The 21,561-nt window shown below is 48.0% G+C and overlaps 1 protein-coding gene across 1 annotated transcript in view; it reads right to left on the reverse strand.

Moving 5' to 3' along the window:
* TNPO1 (transportin 1) overlaps window positions 1-21,561 on the reverse strand; it is a 1,554,860-nt gene that overhangs the window by 854,864 nt on the left and 678,435 nt on the right. The window contains exon 9 of the mRNA XM_085632345.1: window positions 11,906-11,966. Within this exon, the coding sequence (XP_085488471.1) occupies window positions 11,906-11,966 (61 nt within the window). The remainder of the gene's footprint in view (window positions 1-11,905; window positions 11,967-21,561) is intronic.

The raw sequence follows: 21,561 nt of genomic DNA on the forward strand, positions 1-21,561 counted from the left end.
CGTCGAATGAACAAACTTTTATCTTCAAAAAACCAATTTTAGTCAAAAAAATCCACCCAAAAGGGTAGAGCTCAATGCTCCCGGGTCCTGCTGGCAGGAGCCGGAAAAAAGAACTGAAAGTAACTTGCTTTGGCTGTGCATCCTGGGATACCAGGGGTCTCTGGAGAGTTCCTTAAAGGCACGGTATCCTTTTAGCAGACACATAATGACAGCCTATAGGGCTTGTCTGTCCAACCCTTCCTCTCTATTGTTTAAAGGGATTTTGGTGAAGGGAGTGTGATACAATAAAGGAACATGTCAGATGTGAATAAAAATGACATTTAAACTTTATTTTGGCTTTTGTGTTCACTTCAGATGAAGTGCTGGCCAGTGCAGCCATATTGTTATTAGGCTGTATTATTTTGTCTGTCTCGAAGTGTCTTTGCAGGTTTGCAAATGCAGGACAGCTTAAGAGATATTTTGATTGCTCCGGGGTCCCCGCACATGGGCGGGACTATTCATAGATTATGACTATACACAGAGATCCCCTACTACAGAAACTAGCTTCTCAAAAAGAGTGAGGGGGCGAACAGCCGCCGCATGTACCGCCGGATGTAATGCCCAATGTCACAACTGGAGGTATTGGAGCGTGCGATGGCGGGGAGTGGGAATTCGATCCTACAGCCCTCAAAAGACTTCATGGTGCCTCCCACAAACAGGTCGCTTAGGGTCCGGCAATCTCCATCTGCCCAGTTGCGAAATGCGGGTGTCGACAGACCCGGGGGGAAGTCAGGGTTGCGCGCTATGGGGGTATTAGGGGATGGGAATGAGGTGAGCCCCTTCTCAGGGCTATCTATTCCAGATTTCTAGTACCGTCCTGGTCGGGGCTGCGATGTAAGCGTTGGGCGGGCTCGTTTGGGCAGCCAAGCAAGATACCACAGGGGCCGGCACGCCACTGCTCGGTCCATGCGAAACCAGTGCTTTTAACTTTCGCACACAAAATACTCTGAGAAATTTCTCAAACACGCCACCCATTAATATTCCAGCAAGTTTGGACACACCAAGCCCCTCCTATCACCCAGCCGCATCAGCAGCAAGTGAGCTATACGAGGTTGCTTTCCTTTCCAAATGAAGGTGCGTAGATCCCTCTGAAGGCGTTGGATATCCTCCTTTGGGATCGATATGGGCAGTATCTGGAAAATATACAGGACCCATGGAAGGAAGTTCATTTTAATGGCATTTATATGTCCTAGCCAGGAGATGTAGAGAGGCTTCCACCTCTACAGATCCATCAGGATCGAGCGGCGAAGGGAGGACCAGTGGATACGGGACCATGTGGAAAGAGTGGGGGTGAAGTGGAGGCCTAAATATTTGATAACATCTGACACCCACTGAAAGGGAGTTACGCTCTGTTGTGCTTTTACCTCTGGGGCCAGAATGTTAAGATTAAGGACAAACAACTTAGTCATATTGATCTTGGAGCCAGAGACAGCCGTAAAGGTCTGCAAGTTTTCAACACCACCAGGGAGCGAGGTGGCGGGCTGGGTGAAAGTAAGGAGATGTTCTGCGAATGAAGGAACACATTTTGAAGCAGGTTTATTCCCGACCTACTTGTACAGAATCTGAAATCAATGCTTTTCACTATTTCCTAAATAACAAGTATAATGTGGAATTAAAGAAAAATTACATTCATTATATAGATGAATTGATTAGGTACCAGTGAACAACTCAGAGGCTCCCTGCAGGAGTTGGGGTGCAGGTTTTCGTGGCACTTACATTTTCTGGGGTACACATGCAGTTCTCCGCGAACGGCTAGTCCCCGAAAGTCTTCAGCCGGTTGGTAAAGTCGTACATCTCCCGGTACTGGTGCAGTATTTCCATCTTTGACACCAGACAGACTAGAAGCCAAAGAATACAACTTTGCTGCACTTTAGAGAGCTGGGCTTTATTTAGTGTAAAAAAAGAAGCTGTTGCTGCTTCTTTATAATTGCATCGTGCTTCGCCGCCGAATGGAAAAAAAAAGTGCTTCCCGACTAATTGTAAGAGACAGCATAACGCCGCAAGTAAAAGATCCATTTCTGATGGGCGGTCCCAAAAGGAGACAGGGCGGTAACAAGGAGGGACTAAGAAGCCTCATTATCAATTGGAAGCCAGCATTTACCATGGACGAGGACGCCAGCCAATGAAAAATATGGGCGGGGCTTCCACACCACTTCTAAAAAATACCCTAATAAAGCATGCCTCGCAAAAGCGAGCAGAGCATGCGCTGAAACGCTAGGCGAGACCTAAAATAGGACAATTCAAGAAACAAAAGGAAGGTACTGTGTGAGGAAACAGACTTTTTTCAAGGTTTCACCCCCCCCATTTTGACTATGATGCACTGGTGTAATGGCTGAAATCAGGGCTAAGTGCATGTGCTTGGACTCTTAGAAAGGTGCATGGTTGCTTGGTTTATACCCAATTGGCATGGCTTACCTTACTTGCAAGTCCCTGCTATATGGCACCAGGGGTACCTAGGGTCTGTAATTTAAAAGTGTCACTCGTGGACTGCAGCACTGGCTGCGCCTCAATGAGTATGACAAAATAAAACATGCCTCTCAGACTGCCACTGCAGACTGGCAGAGCAGTTTTAAACTGCTATCTTGACTCCTTTTAAAATATGTAAAAGTCACCCGGCACAGCAGGCTTCAAGAGTCCTAAGGCAGGGTGCAGCATATATTATAGAGTAGAGCTTGTGTATTACATATTTTGACAGTATAATTTCACAATTGTGTTCATTGTGTGAGGGCGGATTTTTGTGACAGGGTTCGCAGTTGTGGTGCCAAAAGATAAGCCTATTTCTTGTCAAACTGGGCCAGGAGACTATCCAGGCCAAGAGCCCTGTCCATGGGCGTACTATGAATCACTCAAACCATGTCTTCATCATCAAAGGGGACCTCTAAGTATTGTCTATGTGCCTCATCCAGCCAAAGCAGCTGCACTGACAAGGTATGCAGTGATATCTTCAGGGTTCGTCACGACTGCAGAGCAGTCCGGAGAAGGATAACACTCATGCATGGTCTACATTATGTCTTCAGTAGAATGGGGCCCGCAATCGTCAGCTCTGTTGGGGTCATTCGAAGAGCCAGGTTTTGAGGTTCTTTCCGAATTGGTGCAGTGTCTGGCTCCGTCAGAGGTGAAGGGGGAGTTCCTTCCAGGTCTTGGCTAGGAGGTAGGAGAAGGCTCTTCCACCAGCTCTGGTCCTGTAGAAACGAGAGACGATGGCTAGGGCGAGGTCGGCAGAGCGGAGGTTTCTCTTGTGGATGTGGAAGGAGAATCGGTTGTTGAGGTATTGGGATCCGGTGTTGTCGAGGGCTTTGTAAGCGTGTGAGCAGCTTGAAGATTATTCTTCTTTCGTCGGGTAGCCAGCTGAGGTCACTGATGTGGTTGTGTTGTGAGATATCAAGGATAAGTCTGGTTGCAGCGTTCTGGATGGTGTGGAGTTTGCAGAGGAGTTTTTTGTTGATGCTGGCATAGAGGGCACTGCCGTACTCCAGTCTGCTGGTGAGGAGTACGTGGGTGACAGTTTTCCTGGAGTCGGGGTGGGTTCACTTGAATGTCTTGCGAAGTATGCGGAGGGTGTTGAAGGATTTGGAGGATACAGCGTTGATCTAGTGGTTCATTGTGAGAAGTTGGCCTGGTATATGATGTTCACTAGTTAAAGTGACCACCCTGTACCATGCCAAGCAACCCTTATGGTGTGGTTGTAAGTCAACCTTTTCGGACCAGCTGCCCTAGTGGTAGCGTAGGCTAAGCAGTCTTTCAGGCTAAACTCGTTTAGGCATGTGAAGCAAGCTGTTTTACCATATGTAACCCCCTTTTATACCAATGAAAGGACACCACACATATATATTCAAAATATATATGTATTTATTACTCAAAGTATCTCCTAGACTCTTTATGAGCACAGGAGCACTTAAACAAGAAAGTATTACAATATACAGAAGTTGCACTTTATATGGATAGGCCCTGGTGGCCGCTCGAACCATATACTAAAATAGTGGTATAAGTACCACGAACAGGAAAGGGAAAAGGCCTAGGGCCTCTAGAATTGCTGGGCCTACAAGGAGCTAACTTCAGTTAGTGACCAGGAGGTCCACGGGTCACGTGTGCAGTGAGGAAAGTTACATGCGGGCGCCCATAGGTTTTCAATGGGTGTTTAAAAGTTCAAATGTTACTGCTAGAAGGGTCTTCTGGATGGACTACGAACTTAGGACTTAAAACCTAGACATTAGAGATGTTTCTCTACACTTGTGCACCGGAGTGCCAGCTTTACCTCACCCACAGGAAGCGGGTGCATAGGTCTCGAAGTGCGTCAGGTTTCGTCTATCTGTTCAATGGAGCCTGATGACAAAGATGCTGCAGGCGGTCGGTCCAGAAGAGATGCGGTGGATCCAAGGATGGATCGGAGTTGTAGAAGACCTGAAAGCAGAGGGGACAGTGTTCACAGTCACTAGCCAGTGACCGGCGTGGCACCAGGTAGGTACCAGGCGATGTCGGGTGCAAACAGGTGAAGAGGTGTAGCTTGTCTCTGCAGCCCTTCTTTGCAGGGACTGTGGATCGGGCTGTGAGAGGTCTGGAGGTCCAGTTCTTGTCGGTCTTTGGGCCCGGGCTTAGGCGGCGGCAAAGCAGACGTCGATTCGCTGGTTGGTGCTTGCGTGAACAAGATGGTCACTCCCTGACCATAGGGGAGATTTCCTTCAGTCTTCTGTGCAGCAGAACGTCAAAGTTCCCGTCTTCTTCTTAGTGTTAAGTTGATTCCAGGATGTCTGAAGTCTTAGGACACAGCTCCTACCTTTAAGCGGATTCTAGGGGCCGGACTACCTGCTAGGTCCCTCCCTAAGTGTGGGACCAGGAAGGGGGGTGGTTACACCCCCAATCCTTTGTCCAGCTCGCCCCAGGTCCAGGGCTGGTGTGCCCCAGGACCGGTTTGAACTGGCATATGCACCGAGGCTCCTTGTGAGCCTCACGCATGTCTGATTCTATTCAAGCCCTACCTGACCAATACACAAAATCCTGTCTGGGGTGGTGCTCGCACCTCCCCTGGCAGGAAACCCTTTGTCCACGTCTCCCAAGCTGGAAGGACTCCCAGCAGCAGGAGGGCAGACTTGTGTCTGTGGTGGCAGCATCCATTTTGTGGAGCTGAGGCTATGTCGGATTTTACCCGGGTTTCAGGTTCTGTACATGTCGTGTCCCTCTAGAAGGGTGGAATGCTAACCCCGTCGCCAGAATTGGCGAGGGGTTAGTATTCCAATTCGTATGACACCTTACTCTACATGTTTTGATAAAGCCAAACCAAAGATAGCATTTAACCGCGAGGCTCATAATGCACTTAAGAGTATATGGTATGGCGATACCTGGAAACGGTAGAAGGAAGTTGTTCCGACCACTGCAGACAGGCTCAGCTCATGCCAGAGCACCATCTCACATGGAACCAAGCACTCTGCCTTCAGGATTGTTAAGGCCTGCCATAGGAGTGACTTATAGGTTAACATGTGTCCCATTTAAGGTTAGGCATAGGTATACTACACCTAAGTAAGAGGTGGATACACCAACTTACCCCAGCTGAGTGATCAGCCAGTTGTGTCAAATTTGTTAGGCCAGTCCAGGGGTGGCACAATACATGCTTCAGCCCCTGGTAGGCCTTAGATACACCAATGCCCTGGGTACCTAGTGTACACTGGTACAGGGGCTCACAGGGTGATCCAATTCCAATGGGTTATGCGCCTAGAGTTCATAGTGTCAATTTAGCAGAGAGAACAGCAGGCTGGGGGTCCGATTAGCAGGCCCACAGCCTCAATATGTCAAAAACCAGTGAAGCAAAAAGCAAAAATTTGGGGTGACCATAGGATAGCAGACCCTACTCTCCTACATTCATGGTGAGTGAAGAGTCGAGTATGATGCCGAGGTTGAGTGCATGGCCCGTTGGGGTGGGTGCATTTCCAAGGGCGGGGGGCCACCAGGTGTCGTTCCATGCGGAAGGGATGGAACCGCGGATGAGGACTTAGGTGTTCTTCAAGTTGAGCTTCAGGCAGCTGTAGCTCATAAAGGTTGCAACAGCTTTCATCCCTTCTTGGAAGTTGTGCCTGGTGATGACTGGTTCCTTGGTGAGGGAGAGGATGATCTGGGTGTCATCGCATAGGAGACAATGTAGAGCCCATGGTTTCTGACGATGGTTGCAAGGGGGGCCAAGTAGAGTTCAGTTTAGATTTTGTGTGCCTAGTGAGGTGCAGTTCTAGGAGAAGCCCTAGGTCTACCTTGAGCCGCCTAAGTAATGCAAAGACCTGTAGGACCGCACGTCAGTCATTCATTGCCCAGATTACATAGTCTACCAAGTTGACCTAAATCATCATGGAGATCTAGCTGCCAAAGCCCAGGAGTATCCCTCATGTGCAATATAGTGTTGCAACGCATATTTATGCCCACGCATGCATGGAGAACTCTGGAGCTTACAGGAAGAGGAAGGCAGCAGGTGATCTTGGGGAGGTACTCTAATATAGAAACCAAATACCCCTCCACCCCCCCCACTCACTTCAACAACCCCCACTTGTTGCACAAAGGTCCCGCCTGTATAGCTACCATGCATCAAATCCATCCCCCATAAGAGTGAGAAGATATACTTACTTTGGGAGGTAAAAAGCGCTTGAGAACCTCCATGAAGGCCTTGATTACAGATATTCAAAACAAAGAGTTGTTTTTCCTGTTCTGCATGTAGGCAGCTATAGCGACCAGATACAGGCGTATGGATGTATAGGCAATGCCTGATCTTTGTAAGTGAAGAAGGTAATAGATGATGTCTTGGACTGGAGGCTACATGCTTAGGAATGCAGTAGTGGACAAACATTTTCCATTTGGTGTCATAGCAGGCCTGCATAGTGAGTCTGTGTGCTTCTTTGAGGATGCACATGCACTTCAGTTTGAGGGAGACTGAGGAAGCCAAAATCAAGGACCTCAGCAGCCATATCGCTATATTGAGCAGCCTGGGACTACAGTGCTGTAGTTTGCTGTGGTTCTACATGAGAAGGTCTGGAATAATCAGGAGCTTTGAGGGGAAACTGACATTTCTATCAGGGTGAAGAACCGCAGCTTTCAGGCCAAAGCAGGAGCCACGAGGATGAGAGTGAAAGGTTTGCCAAAGCTTCCAGACTAAACATTGAAGGAGTGTGAGAAGCGGAAAAGCATAGGCAAATTTCTCTGGCCAGCTCATCCATAATGCTTTGCCCATGGACTCATTGTGTGGGAACCGAGAGGCGAAGCTGTGGCATTTTGAGGGTCCGGGAAGGTATTGTGCCAGAAAGTGTTTCCAATGGTGAATGGCCCAATGCTAAATGGTCTATAGTAGTACTAATAATAGTTCTTAGTGAGTGCTGCCTTGTTTTTTGAGAGAATACCTGTCTGTCATCTTGCCTGTTTTTATGAGGACTACTTTGTGTTCAATATGCTGGAAGAAAGCCTTGAATGTTAGCAGGATGGCCAGCAGCTCGAGTTAATTGATGTGGAGGCCCTGCTGCTGCAGCGACCACATGCCCTAGACAGTTGGATCCTGAAGACGCACTTGAGAATTTTTCTTAGATATCTGTCCTTCTTGGGAATGAAAAAATAAAGGGGTTGACTCCCCAGCCTTGGTGTTGCAATGGCACTGGTCCTATTGTGCCCTTGAGGAAAGCGCCTGGATCTTTTCATAAAGAAGGCGCTGATATTCTGTAGAGGGTAGGTGCAAGGTGGGATGTTTGGTGGGACTGCAGTAAGTTCAAGGCAGCGACTGAAGTATGATGGAAAGTACCCACTGGTCAGAGGAGATCTCTTCAGTAGCCTTTCCCAAACAGGTGTGGTGTGATGGTTGAGAGTGAGAGGGAGTCCCTGCTTGCTAGAGCCGGCTCCCTTTTCCCTGACCCCTTTGATTCTGCTTTTGGTGTTATTGCCTCTGTAACCACCTCTTCAGCAACCTCATGTGGACTGCAGGCGCTATTGTTACTGCCTTAGGTAAAATGCAGCAGATTCAGGGGTGTGGTTTCCCTGCCACCGCACGGAGACCTACGAAAGGATTCTCGTGGTGGGGGCAACTGAAGGGCCCCCATCGCTTTAGCTTCACCCATGTCCTTTTTTTAGTTTCTCTACCACCTGATCCACCTGCGGACTGAAAAGATGTTAACCATTAAATGGAAGTTTTAACATATGCTTTTGAAGAATGCTTCCATTTTTTCTCAGTGCGCCCTGTTGTACCTGGCAAGCAGGCCCACAAAGTTGTCAATTCACCAGTAAGTGGTTGACTGCACAGTCACTCTTTTGCCCACTGTGTTGCTGTTTTTGCTCTACATATCTGTAGGTGGACAGTCTGCAGAACTTTGGGCATTAGCGCAGTTGTGCACCTGGTAACCACCAGGGTGTCAGGTGGAACATGCCCACGGGTGTAAAGTGGGTCACTGGGTGAAGGTTTATACTTTGTCTAACCTCGTCATGGCCACCCGGGGTTTGATCAGCTCCTGGAATGTCTTGGGCGCAGTCTCTAAGCATTCCCTTTATCATGGGGAGCAACTAGAGGGTACGCTGTGTTTTGGAGAGTGTTTCGACCAATAAGTCATCACCTTCCTGGAAGTCATGTATGTTTACTTTATAGTAAACAGCTGTTCTGTGCATGACCTTGAAATAGCAAGCAGCATTATCCCATGGGGATGGTTTTGCCAGGGTCTATGTTGCCCAGGGCATCAATGTCTTAGTCATACCATGGGTGGTTCCCACAATCCCGGGCATAGGGGGCATCATAAGGCTCACCTGGATACAATGGGATGTGTTCCCCTTCCCCATTTTAAGAGTGTTGTGACGTCTGTGGTGTAGCTAGAGGAGGTGGCAAGTGTGGTGCCAACAGCAAGGGTGAAGGAAGAGAAGGGAAGGGAGAGCAGGTATGGGCTAGTGCCCCTGTCCTTCTGTCTTGGAAAAGGTGTAGTTTCCAGGGCAATCCACTCCTCAAACGACAGCTTCCGCTTCTTTGGCAAAGTGTCCTGTGGCTGCAGCAGGGGCTTGGCAGAAAGTTTTCCTGTCAGTAGGTGTATAAAGAGCCTCTTCTGCTGAGAATCAAGATCCTCCTATTTACGCTGAAGAATGGATTGCTCAGGGTCCTCAAAGCTTGCTTTCAATGGGGTATTTTGCATAAAGTGGATTTTTATTTTCGCAGAGTAGGTTTTCGGAGCTGAAGAGGTTTTCAGCATCGATGGATTCAGTCTAGTTGCTCCCTTTGGTACTGATGGTGGCTCCAGTGCTGGTGGGACTTTTGGCACCAGGGTGGAAGGGCCCGTTGACTCTAAAGATGGCACATTTCATACAAGCACTTTATGGTTGGAGACGGGAACTCCGAGAGCTTCGGCTCCCAGGCCTTCAGAAGTGCCAATCATGGCCCAAAGGTAGCAAAGGACCAGCAGGACGCTGTTCAGTCTCTGGGCTTGACACCAGCCCTCAAAAGGGGCAGAGTCCTGCTGGAGCATGTGGTGTTTGTATGGGCACTGGTTGTGACTGGATATCCATACTCACGCTTTGAGTCTTCGGGTCTCGATTCTCCTCACTGTCAGAATCAGTCGGTGAACTGGTTTCTGAACTGGGTTGAAGTAGTTGTACTCCGGAGGGGTCGGCTTCCTCCTGTTTCACAATTTAGCACTCCCCAAAGATGTCTTCCGCTGATGTCAGCATTGAAGTGTTGTCTTCTACCAGAGATAAGGCAAGCCTGGCACCTGGTCTCATCATGCTCAGGGGAGAGGCAGAGATTACAGACCTGGCGGTATTCAGTCCAGGAGAACTTGAAATTACACTAGAGGTGAACTACTGGAAGGGCGTTCTTTCAATTACTGACACAGCATTGTCGACCGAAAGGTAGCAGTGGCCAGCGGCAGGACGCCCTAAAAAGGAATCAAGGCCCTGGTTGAAGGTGTCGAGGCTGGTGCAGGTGTTGGATGAACATCAGCAGCAATGAAGAAGAATAGTGTGAAGAATGTCTAGAAACAACTATAAACTAATCAGGGAAGAAGCCCAGTGAAAGGCCCTAATAGGCTAAAACAATCTTACAATGGAGCAGGTACCCATGCGCATTACCAGCCAAAGAATGGGTTACTATACCTCGTGACTCAAAAGACTTCTTTGAAGAAAATCAACTTGCAAAATTCCCAGAGCAAAACTATATACCTAGAGTATGCAGAGCATGTGTATCATAGCCCCATATGCTCCATACAAAAGCCTCTGATGCGGCCAACAGCATAGTTTTGTACAAAAATGTTCTACAAATTGACATGGGTGCGGTTTTCTTTTTAGTCACCAATCAGAGTAGGATCAGTAACCGACAAGAAAATAAAACCCGCAAAAAGATGTGGGGGGAAATGAAGCAACCGGGACATGTAAGCAGCATCAGGAATGGCTGTGGGACACCAAGCACTGCTGATGAACAATCAGGGTATAAGTGGGGTGAAGTAATAACTGGCATAAAGAAGATGGGTGCAGTAGGGAAAAGCTACACATATGGCATAAGAAAGCAATGGAGAGAAGCGCATGGGCAAGTGCAACACGGAGGAGGACATGGAGACAGAAAAACGTGGAGTGCAGAGGGAGCAAAGTACACATGGGAAACAGCTTGAGAACCCTCAAAGTGTGCATAAAAAAAAAGAAAAAAGTAATGCTTGAAAAATAAATAGTGGGAGCAGAGATGCCGGCCAATCAAGGAGACAGTAAAGAGGCTATGCTCCATGGGAGGGACAAACAAGATTGACAAGCTGGGATACAAATAAGGCAAATAAGAGTGACAGGAAAGTCAACCAATAGTAAGCAATGGGCGGGGTACAAACCGCTGTATGTTCATGGTAAGCCACAATAAGTTTGGCAACAGACTGCCATTCACTGTCTAGTAGGCTTGACCTAACCAGCTGCAATTGTCATGAAGGATGCTTACTCTTAAATTATTCTCTTAGATGCAAACTATAGAAGGAAAGAAACCTTTACTGTGAATAAAAAGTTATGCTGTACTGTTCTCTAAACTGTCAGGTACTCCATACAATATGGCCCGTATGCCACTTAAACAAAGGTGTCTCCAATGTAATGCAAGCAACAAACTACATCCATTTTATCTGGTCTAGACACAAGGAGCACTTCACTTTTTGGTATCCTAGAAAGCCTTCCAATACTTTTAGAGTATTCTTATTGCAGCACACCATAAAGTCTGAGACAATAGCACCTATTCTAAAAATCCCAACTGACACCGACTGCACGCCCGCTATCTACTTCAAAACCTGGTGCATCATCAGGAGGTGTTCACAAAACCCATAGCAATATAACCACCAGGTTTGAGGCTTTGTCCTGCTAAAGCCCAAGGGTGTAGAATGCCATCCCTGTCAAAGTCCAACAGACAACATTCTTCCTTCGCCCGAGGAAAGAGCTCACTCAACAACTTAAGAGTAACTTTTTGATAATTAAATTAGTTTTTCCTGCTAACCAAACTATATTCTCACAACCCACAAATCTTTCTCCCAACCCCTGCTCAGTCCATTCCCATCTCAGCTATTATTCCCCCAATGTAATCGAACCCAATTTTATTTTATACTTGACACAGTAATTTGCTGCTTTGTAGTTAAGGTTGTGCTATATAAACTAATCAGCATAAATAAAAATGTTAGATGGCATTATCTTCTTTTTCATCAGCCTTCAGCTTGGAATGCAAAACTTGTGTAGACAGCAGTCTGTCAATGAAGACAACACAATAAAAATAAAGTTAGGAGTACGATTAAACGTTTAGCAATAATGTTTGTGTAGCTCCATTGGAAAAAGAGCGAAGAAATCAATACTATGAAAAAATATATCACTCACTAAAGAGTGCAATATGAAAAGTAAACGGAAGCTAAAGAAAGAATCTTACCTTCAGCAAAATAATGTCTATTTCAGAATACTTCATGCCATTCACCAACACAGGTATCAATCTACAAATGAATGAAATTTAGGAGGTAAATATCTGCTTTGAAATGCTATTCACAAGCACACCATAACAGTTATTGTGCTGAATAAACTATTACAAGCAACATTTTACTCTAGTTTGGTTTAAAAAACACCCAATTACACTTCCCAGCACACTTGGGGGAGAGGAGTTGGCCTAACGGATAGGGCGGTCGACCTTGAATCTGGGGAACTGGGTTTGAGTCTCGGCAATGACATCCTGTGATTCTGGGCAAATCACTTAATCTCCCCGTGCCTAACAAAAATTAATGTGTCATCATGTAATGCAACTGGTGCTATGTAGAGCGCTTTGATACCCGATTTGGGTCAAGTTTGCGCTATATAAAACTCTGTAAAAAAAAAAAAAAAAAAGGGCATAAGAAACATACAGTATAACCAACATGCTGGTTTAGTTGGGAGGGAAAGAAAAGATTAGGACTCATCACACATTATCTTGCAATACAAGGACATTTAAAATATGTACACAATAATATTTCTGCTCCAAACACAGCAAATTGAGAAGCGAGTACATGAGTAAACATAAAGGTAAATTTATTTGTCATCCGAGCTCTTCCTTGGGAGAATCTTTACTGTTGGAAAACAAGGCGCGGCTGCCATCCCACTGCATAGCTCTTTCAGCCCACCCTCTGCTCCCACTGGTTTCTCTAGCACCAGTATACACACCCTAAGTTCACTCACTTCCTGCCACAGCGCTTAGCTCCAGCCCTCAGACCCTTAGGTCCACGAGCCTAGACTCTGCCTACCGGAACCAGATCTGTGTTTTGGAGTTTACTACCCAGCAGTGTGCAAACGACTCATTTGGAGTTGGGGCTGGAGGACAGAGCTGGGCTGAGAGCTAGGAGGCAACACCAACATCCCTGTGATACTGGTCTTCCTTGAACAACCTTACAGTGGGGGCTGGTGACATTTGAAAGTGGTGGGCATAAAATTATTGCTGTACTGCAGTGCGGCAAGCGAGCGGAGCGCAGCGTGTGAGCCCGAACAACCTGCGAGGGATTCGGGTGGGTTCTCACCCCGACAAAATTTTGAACAAAGAGTGGATAAATGGTGCATTTTCAAGCAAATTTGAGGAAGCAGTAAAGTTAATAAAGCAATACGATTGAATTATTTATCATTTAAAAAACTTGCCAATTTTTATGAGCTATAGAGGACAATCTTTGCGTATGCTGATCAGTATTGGTAACAGTCATTCTTCTCCCACCGCATTGTGGTACGTGTAGTCTCGGTTGTTGCATGAATTGACCTTGTATAGGTGCCAGGCAAGAGGGGATTCCTGATGCTAACTCGTGATGAGTCTCGTGAGCTGGTAAGTCTTGATTCCGGTACCAGTCCTCCCAAAATGTGCTGGGCAGATTCCCAACTTCTTGGCCCGCTTTGATTGTCGCGGTGGTGCTGCCCCCGCGGATGGAAATGCCGCGTATAAATTCAAGCTCCAAGTTTTCCAACAGTTTGGGGAGCACTCCAGGACCAGCAATGCCGCGTAGACTTGAACTGCTTACGAGGTGCGGCCTGACGCGTTTCGCTGTTTAGCTTTCTCGAAGGCCGGTCTCCTCTAATGTCCAGCAAAATGCCCAACCATTTGTTTCAAAGAAGCTGCCTCCTGATAGGCTCATTCTTCTCCCACCGCATTGTGGTACGTGTAGTCTCGGTTGTTGCATGAATTGACCTTGTATAGGTGCCAGGCAAGAGGGGATTCCTGATGCTAACTCGTGATGAGTCTCGTGAGCTGGTAAGTCTTGATTCCGGTACCAGTCCTCCCAAAATGTGCTGGGCAGATTCCCAACTTCTTGGCCCGCTTTGATTGTCGCGGTGGTGCTGCCCCCGCGGCTGGAAATGCCGCGTATAAATTCAAGCTCCAAGTTTTCCAACAGTTTGGGGAGCACTCCAGGACCAGCAATGCCGCGTAGACTTGAACTGCTTACGAGGTACGGCCTGACGCGTTTCGCTGTTTAGCTTTCTCGAAGGCCGGTCTCCTCTAATGTCCAGCAAAATGCACAACCATTTGTTTCAAAGAAGCTGCCTCCTGATAGGCTCATTCTTCTCCCACCGCATTGTGGTACGTGTAGTCTCGGTTGTTGCATGAATTGACCTTGTATAGGTGCCAGGCAAGAGGGGATTCCTGATGCTAACTCGTGATGAGTCTCGTGAGCTGGTAAGTCTTGATTCCGGTACCAGTCCTCCCAAAATTTGCTGGGCAGATTCCCAACTTCTTGGCCCGCTTTGATTGTCGCGGTGGTGCTGCCCCCGCGGCTGGAAATGCCGCGTATAAATTCAAGCTCCAAATTTTCCAACAGTTTGGGGAGCACTCCAGGACCAGCAATGCCGCGTAGACTTGAACTGCTTACGAGGTGCGGCCTGACGCGTTTCGCTGTTTAGCTTTCTCGAAGGCCGGTCTCCTCTAATGTCCAGCAAAATGCCCAACCATTTGTTTCAAAGAAGCTGCCTCCTGATAGGCTCATTCTTCTCCCACCGCATTGTGGTACGTGTAGTCTCGGTTGTTGCATGAATTGACCTTGTATAGGTGCCAGGCAAGAGGGGATTCCTGATGCTAACTCGTGATGAGTCTCGTGAGCTGGTAAGTCTTGATTCCGGTACCAGTCCTCCCAAAATGTGCTGGGCAGATTCCCAACTTCTTGGCCCGCTTTGATTGTCGCGGTGGTGCTGCCCCCACGGCTGGAAATGCCGCGTATAAATTCAAGCTCCAAGTTTTCCAACAGTTTGGGGAGCACATATACACACACAAATATTTTTTTTTTCCTCCCAATGCAGTCCCCATATAGGAGGCTCAACAAAGCAATAATAAACAGAAACAATAACCTATTTTGCAATTACAGATTATATATATATATATATATATATATCTATATATATATATATATATATATATACCACAGGAAGGTAATTGTAACTTGAACTCCTTTTAATGAGTAGAGTCATGAAAGAAAAACTGCAAAAGAGCAAGCATTGTTAGCATGCAGGCTGCATTGGAAACCAATAGCATAGAAAATGAAAGCAGTTGCACATAAAAAACTGGCACCGTGCCTTTAAGGCAGCCAAGACACCTAGCTTCCCATCATACCTCAGGGGTGACAGTTAGGTCAGTTGTTCTTTGCAGAGACCCGAAGGTCAGGGCACAAAGAAATATCTTAACAGTATAACAGTCTCATTTGCCTAGGGAGGCGGGTGGGTTGCTTATGACTTTGATGAGGATACCCCTGGAAGAGAACTAGGATTACAGGTAAGTAACGTATCCTTCTCTTCCAGGGGATCCTCATCAATAGTCTTAAGCACCGAATAGAATAGCAATCCCATTCTCCGCCTGCGGGCAAATGAGAAGAAATGAACCAACAAACAGCATTAATCAGTGTTGGAACAGATTCCTCAAGGAGGCCTGGCCTACTTGGGTGTCTGTTCTGGTATCCGAATCAAGGCAATAGTGTCTTGTAAATGTATGAATAGATTTCCAAGTGGCTGCTTTACAAATCTCGGAAATCGGAACACTGTTAAGGAAAGCAGCTGTAGCAGCCTTTCCTCTTGTAGAATGAGCCTTGGGTCTAGACCAAAGTGGCTTATGTGCTGCTGGTAAGCCATTTTGATGCACAAAACTATCCACCTGAAGATGGAACGTTTGAAAGCTGGAAAACCTGTTCTGATCGAACCGTAATTAATTATTAATTGATCAGATTTTCTAATTGATTTTGACCTGTCCAAGTAGAATTTTAAAACCCTTTTAAGGTATAAGGAGTGGAGTGCCCTCTCAGGTGGAGTAGAGGGATTCGGAAAAATGTTGGAAGAGAAATGGATTGGGTTACATGGAAGTCTGACACCACCTTCGGAAGGAAGGAGGGGTGGGTTCTCAAGACAACTCTATTGAGACAGACCACAGTATATGGTTCTTTTGAGCAGAGAGCTTGTATCTCGCTCACCCGGAGAGCCGAAGTGATAGCCACTAGGAAAGCTACCTTCCACGTAAGGTGTTGTAAGGTTGCTTAGTGGATAGGCTCAAAAGGGGGACCCATCAATTTAGACAGCACTAAGTTCAGCTTCTAGGGAGGAGGAGGACGACGAACCGGAGGATAGACCTTCTTTAGGCCTTGTAAGAAGTCCTTTACCACCTGCAGTTTAAAAAAGGAAGGCTGAGAAGGAGAACACCTATATGCCGTAATAGCAGCAAGGTGTACCTTAATGGAAGAGAATCTTAAGCCTGCCTCAGCTAGATGAAGCAGGTAGGGCAACACCACCTCTTCCTGCCCCTTGGAAGGATCACAATTGTTTTGTACACACCATAAATAAAAATGTTTCCATTTACTAGCATATTAGTGTCTTGTAGAGGGGTCTTCTAGCCTCTTTTAAGATAGTCATGCAGTCTTGTGGGAGACCTAAGTGACCATACTGGAGGACCTCATGAGCCATGCTGCCAAGTTCAGTGATGAAAGGTTTGAATGATGAATGCTCCAGTTCCTCTTTGACAGCAGGTCCAGTCTGCACGGAAGCCTCCTGTGTGGACATTCTGACAGGTGTAGAAGGTCCGGGTACCACCATTGCCTCGGCCAGTCCAGAACAATTAGAATCACCCTTGATTCTGAGTGGGAGAGCTTGGTCACGACCTTCAGTATGAGTGGAAGGGGAGGAAAGGCGTAAACAAATGCCCCTGACCAGCTGATAAAAAGGGCATTCCCTTTCGACCGTGGACGGTAGCATCTCGATGCAAAGTCGCAGCATTTTTTGTTTGTGTCGTCTGCGAACAGGTCAATGCTTGGCCGACCTCATTCTTGGAAAATACTTTCTACAACTTTGTCGTTTAGAACCCAGTCCTGCTGAGGCAGATGTGACACGGGCCCTGCGGGCCCTAGCCCGAAATAAAGCTCCGGGGCTCGACGGGTTTCCCTTAGAATATTATACGACATTCTCGGTGCTCTTGGTTCCTCGATTGGTAGAGATGTTCGTGGCGGCACTGAAAAAGGGGGAACTACCGAAATCCATGCGAGAATCCGTAATCGTGACGTTCTTGAAACCCCATAGGGACCCGCAGCAAATGGCCTCCTATCGCCCCATATCGCTGTTGTCCGCTGATTGCAAACTCCTCGGGAAAACTCTTGCGGACAGATACGTGCAAATCATACGCTCCTTGGTCCACCCAGATCAGTGCGGATTTATACCCGGCAGACGCACATCCCAGAACATACGTCGGGTTTTCCACATTCAGGATCAGGTGAAGGGGATATACCCTCGAGCGGCCTGTCTCATCCTGGATCTTGAGAAGGCCTTTGATTCCCTCACGTGGCAGTTTCTGTTTTCAGTGCTACAGAGAGCGGGCGTCGGGTCTACCCTCCTAGCGTATACACGCCTACTGTACACCGGGCTGACATCGCGGATACGCCTGGGCCGGTATATATCGACGGAGTTTGCGGTTCAAAGGGGCACGCGACAGGGCTGCCCGCTGTCCTCTACTTTTTGCGCTGGCGGTTGAGCCCCTCGCCATACGACTGCGGCGGGAGGGGGAGAATTGGGGTATCCCGGTGGCAGGCACAGTGCATAGCGTTTCCTTATACGCGGATGACCTGTTGATCTATGTGCGGGACATTACTGACGAACTGACTCCCCTTTGGGAGATTTTGACGGAATTTACAGCGGCCTCGGGACTGCGGGTGAACTGGGATAAGTCCACGATATACCCACTGCATCCGGGTCTAACCCCACAGGAGGTTCGCCTGGGCGCTCAGCGGGTGCCCTGGAGTGCGGAGGCCCCTCGATACCTCGGGGTCCGCCTATACCACTCCTCCACAGATATGTTCGAGGGTAACCATAATAGGGCATTGGCGAGTGTTAGGGCTACGGTTGGATTCTGGAGGAGCCTTCCGTTGGCTCCAATTGGGAGAGTGGCATTGGCCAAAATGATCATGGTCCCACGATTATTGTATTCCTTTACCAATTTGCCAGTAATTCCGCCCAGAGCCTTTTTTCGGGACCTAGACTCCCTCCTCAGCGCACTTATCTGGGGGTCCGCCAGACACAGAATAGCCCTGAAAAAATTGCAGTTACCCACCTCACAGGGCGGCCTGGGAGCCCCCTCATTCGAGGCCTACTTCCTAGCAGCACAGCTGCAGTGGCTGTCGCACTGGACAACAGACAGGTATACTGTGGAAACTCACACCATCGCAGGACGGATAGCGGTCCCGGAGATCCGTCGCCTACTCCTCCCTGGCACCAAACCAAAACGCACATACCCTCTGCAGGTGTCAGTGGCACGTAGGTGCATGCTGAGGATACACCGCATGTCCCCGGGGACCCCGTTGTACTCCCCTCTACTCACCCTGGCGGGATGGCCCAAACAGGAACGCTACTACACAACAAACGCGGTCCGCACGTGGACATCGTGTGGTATAACGGAAGCGGAGTCTCTTTTTGAGGATGGGCAACTAAGACCGTTCCACAGCCTTGTGGCAGAATACGATCTCCCCCCGGGACAATTCCTGCTTCACCGCCAACTCCTAGATAGCTACCGACCATATCAGGACCTAATCAAAGGGGAACCATGCACACATCCAAGTTCTTCACACGATCCTACACATGGGAACACGGCAGCATTTAACGACATGGCTTTATAAAGCCATTCGTGAACTGACTAATAAACCACTGGAGACCCTGAGGGCTACCTGGGAGGCTGAAATCGGGCGCGCACTACATGATAGGGAGTGGGAGAGGGCTTTGGAGTACCCGAAGAAGGTCTCTAGAAACGCACGCTTTAAGAATATCCAATATTACATTCTGCACAGGGCCTATTTAACACCTGCACGCCTCCAACGATTCTACCCCGACACTCAGTTCCTATGTCCCAGATGCCTCAAACAGAATGCAGATTTCCAACATATGTTTTGGACTTGTTCCGTCATTAAAACTTTCTGGCACCATATTCATACTGCTTTGGGTACCCTCACAGGGCAGGCCTGCATGAACACGTGGGAGGCCTGCGCCATAGGCATCTTTCGCGCAAGTAAGCAGCACAAGGTGCGGACCCGTTTTCTCTCCCTTGCGGTGCTCTTAGCCAAACGCAGCATCGCCATGCACTGGCGCTCCCCTACCGGTCCACCGCTGGCGGTTTGGGTGGGAGCTACACACAAATGGGCGGAGGCTGAGGAGGAGACCTTACGGGAGGAGGAAGTGAGAGGGGTCCGCAAACACCCAATATCTATGGAATGGGCCATGCTATTATATCAGTTCAAGCAGCTAACCCCGGGAGCAGATCCAACAGACGGCCCGCCCGCATTATCAGCCCTGCACTCGCAGTCACAGACCCCACCCAACCAATCTTTCGAAATAACGACCGCATGAACTCCACACAAACACCAGCATCAGGTGTGCTATCGTGGCTTCAGGTCGAATCGAATATGATAGGCAACCGTGAGTCACAGTGGTGCCTTACCCATACGACGTTCCATACCCCCGCTAGCGATTCTGGAGAGGTTCTTCCATGCCCGTTCCCTAGGTTATGCCCCGTTACACCCCAGTTCCTGTGCCATGTCTGGAACCTGAGACAACAGGGTACACACATCACGATATCTCTGTAAGTTGTTTATGCTCCCACTTGATGTATCACCAGTATATACAGATATTATGCACCACCATAGAATGTACAGTCTAACTACACTATTCGAAAACTTTGTATGATGTACGATGTGTGAAATATGAAAATGGCAATAAAAATATGTTTAAAAAAAAAAATAGAACCCAGTCCTGCTGGTCCTCGAAGTAACGACAGAGCATCTGCCTGTGAATTTTGCTCTCCCGGTAGCGGTATTGCGGTTATTGATAGATTCCTCGCAAGGAGCCAATGCCAGAGAGCTTGGACCTCCAGTGATAGTGTCCTCGATGGGGTACCTCCCTGTTTGTTCAAATAGTACATGGTGGTTGTATTGTCCGTCTGTACTAGAATGGAGTTGGTATGAATTAAGGGGAGGAAAGCCTTGAGGGCTAGATGAACCACTCTCAGCTTCAGCATGTTTATGTGGTACAAACGTTTTTTTGTTGACCATCGATCATGAGTCTGGAGAGACCCTATGTGAGCCCCCCCAACCCTGGAGGGAGGCATCCGTAATCAGCGATTGAGAGGGTGGAGTCTGATGGAAAAGAACTTCTACCAGCAGATTTTCCTGTTGCATCCACCATGGAATGGATGCTCTGGCTGCTTCTGACAGTTGTATCTTGTCGTCACACCGATCTGTTCGTTGATCCCACTTGTCCTCCAGATCTTGCTGCAAAGGACGCATTCTCAGCCTGGCATTGGGGACAAGAAAGACGCAGGATGCCATCGACCCTAGGAGAGAGGCAACCTGACGTAACAAAGGCAGGTAGTTGTGTAGAATCTGCTTGCCCTTCAGTGTGATAGATGACAGTCTCTCCTCTGAAGGAAACACTTTTCCTATTGCAGAGTCTATTGTTGCACCCAGATAATGAATTCTTTGCGTGGGTTGCTGAGTCGATCTTTCGAAATTGACATAGAGTCCCAGTTGGTGGCAAAGGTCCAGACATTGTTGAAAATGACCCTTCATGCTCTGGAGAGGGAAGGACCCTTCAGAAGCCAGTCATCGAGATAGGGGTACAGAAAGATGCCTCTGCGCCGTAGGGCGGCTGCCTTTACTGCCATGCACTTTTCTAAACACTCGAGGGGCTGCCTTCAACCCGAAGGGCAGAACCTTGAACTGGTAATGGGTTGATCCCACCAAAAAACGCAGGAACTTTCTGTGATGTGGGTTGATCGGAACATGAAAGTATGCATCTTGCAGGTCCAGCGAACACATCCAATCTCCCTTCTGCAGATGTGGATATATTTGATGGAGAGCCAACATGCAAAACTTTTCTCTTTTGATGGATTTGTTCAGGGTCCGAAGATTTAGAATCGGTCTGTATTCTGATTTCCAAACTTTCTTCCTCACTAGGAAATATCTTGAATATACCCCTCAACCTCGTTGAGATACAGGAACATCCTCGATGGCTGATTTTCGCAGGAGGATGGATACTTCCTGCTGCAGCATTTTCATTTGGTGGCACGCTGCCTTTACTGGAGGGATCGTAGGGGGCCGATGTCGAAAACGTAGAGAGTAAGCATTCAGCAGCATAGTTAACACCCATTGGTCTTTTGTGATACCACGCCACTCTTCTAGATGGTTGGCGATACTTCCCGCCACTGGAGTGGGTTACAGCAACGGGGGAAGTGGGCTCTCATTGCTTCAATGGTGTCTTTGCTGAGGCTGTAGATTGGTGAGGGGTTCCTCTTGCTCTAGGTGTACGACGGCCTTGGTAATGCGACTTCGATTGGCTTTGATGTTGCGGCCTCTGCCAGTGAGGGGTTTGAACCCTCTGATGGAAGGGTCGCCGATCATAAGGCCTGTAACGTCGCCTGAATTCTTTTCTTTTTTCAAGGCCGACCACCTTTAGGGTATCAAGCTCCGTCGTCATCCTTGACATTTGCTCATCCGTGTGAGTGCTGAACAAGGATGAGCCTGAAAAGGGAAGATTAAGAATGCGGGATTGCGCTTCTGGTGTTAGCGCAGTCAGTCTGAG

The sequence above is a fragment of the Triturus cristatus genome, chromosome 2_1, assembly GCF_964204655.1.
Source record: "Triturus cristatus chromosome 2_1, aTriCri1.1, whole genome shotgun sequence".
NCBI lineage: Eukaryota > Metazoa > Chordata > Amphibia > Caudata > Salamandridae > Triturus > Triturus cristatus.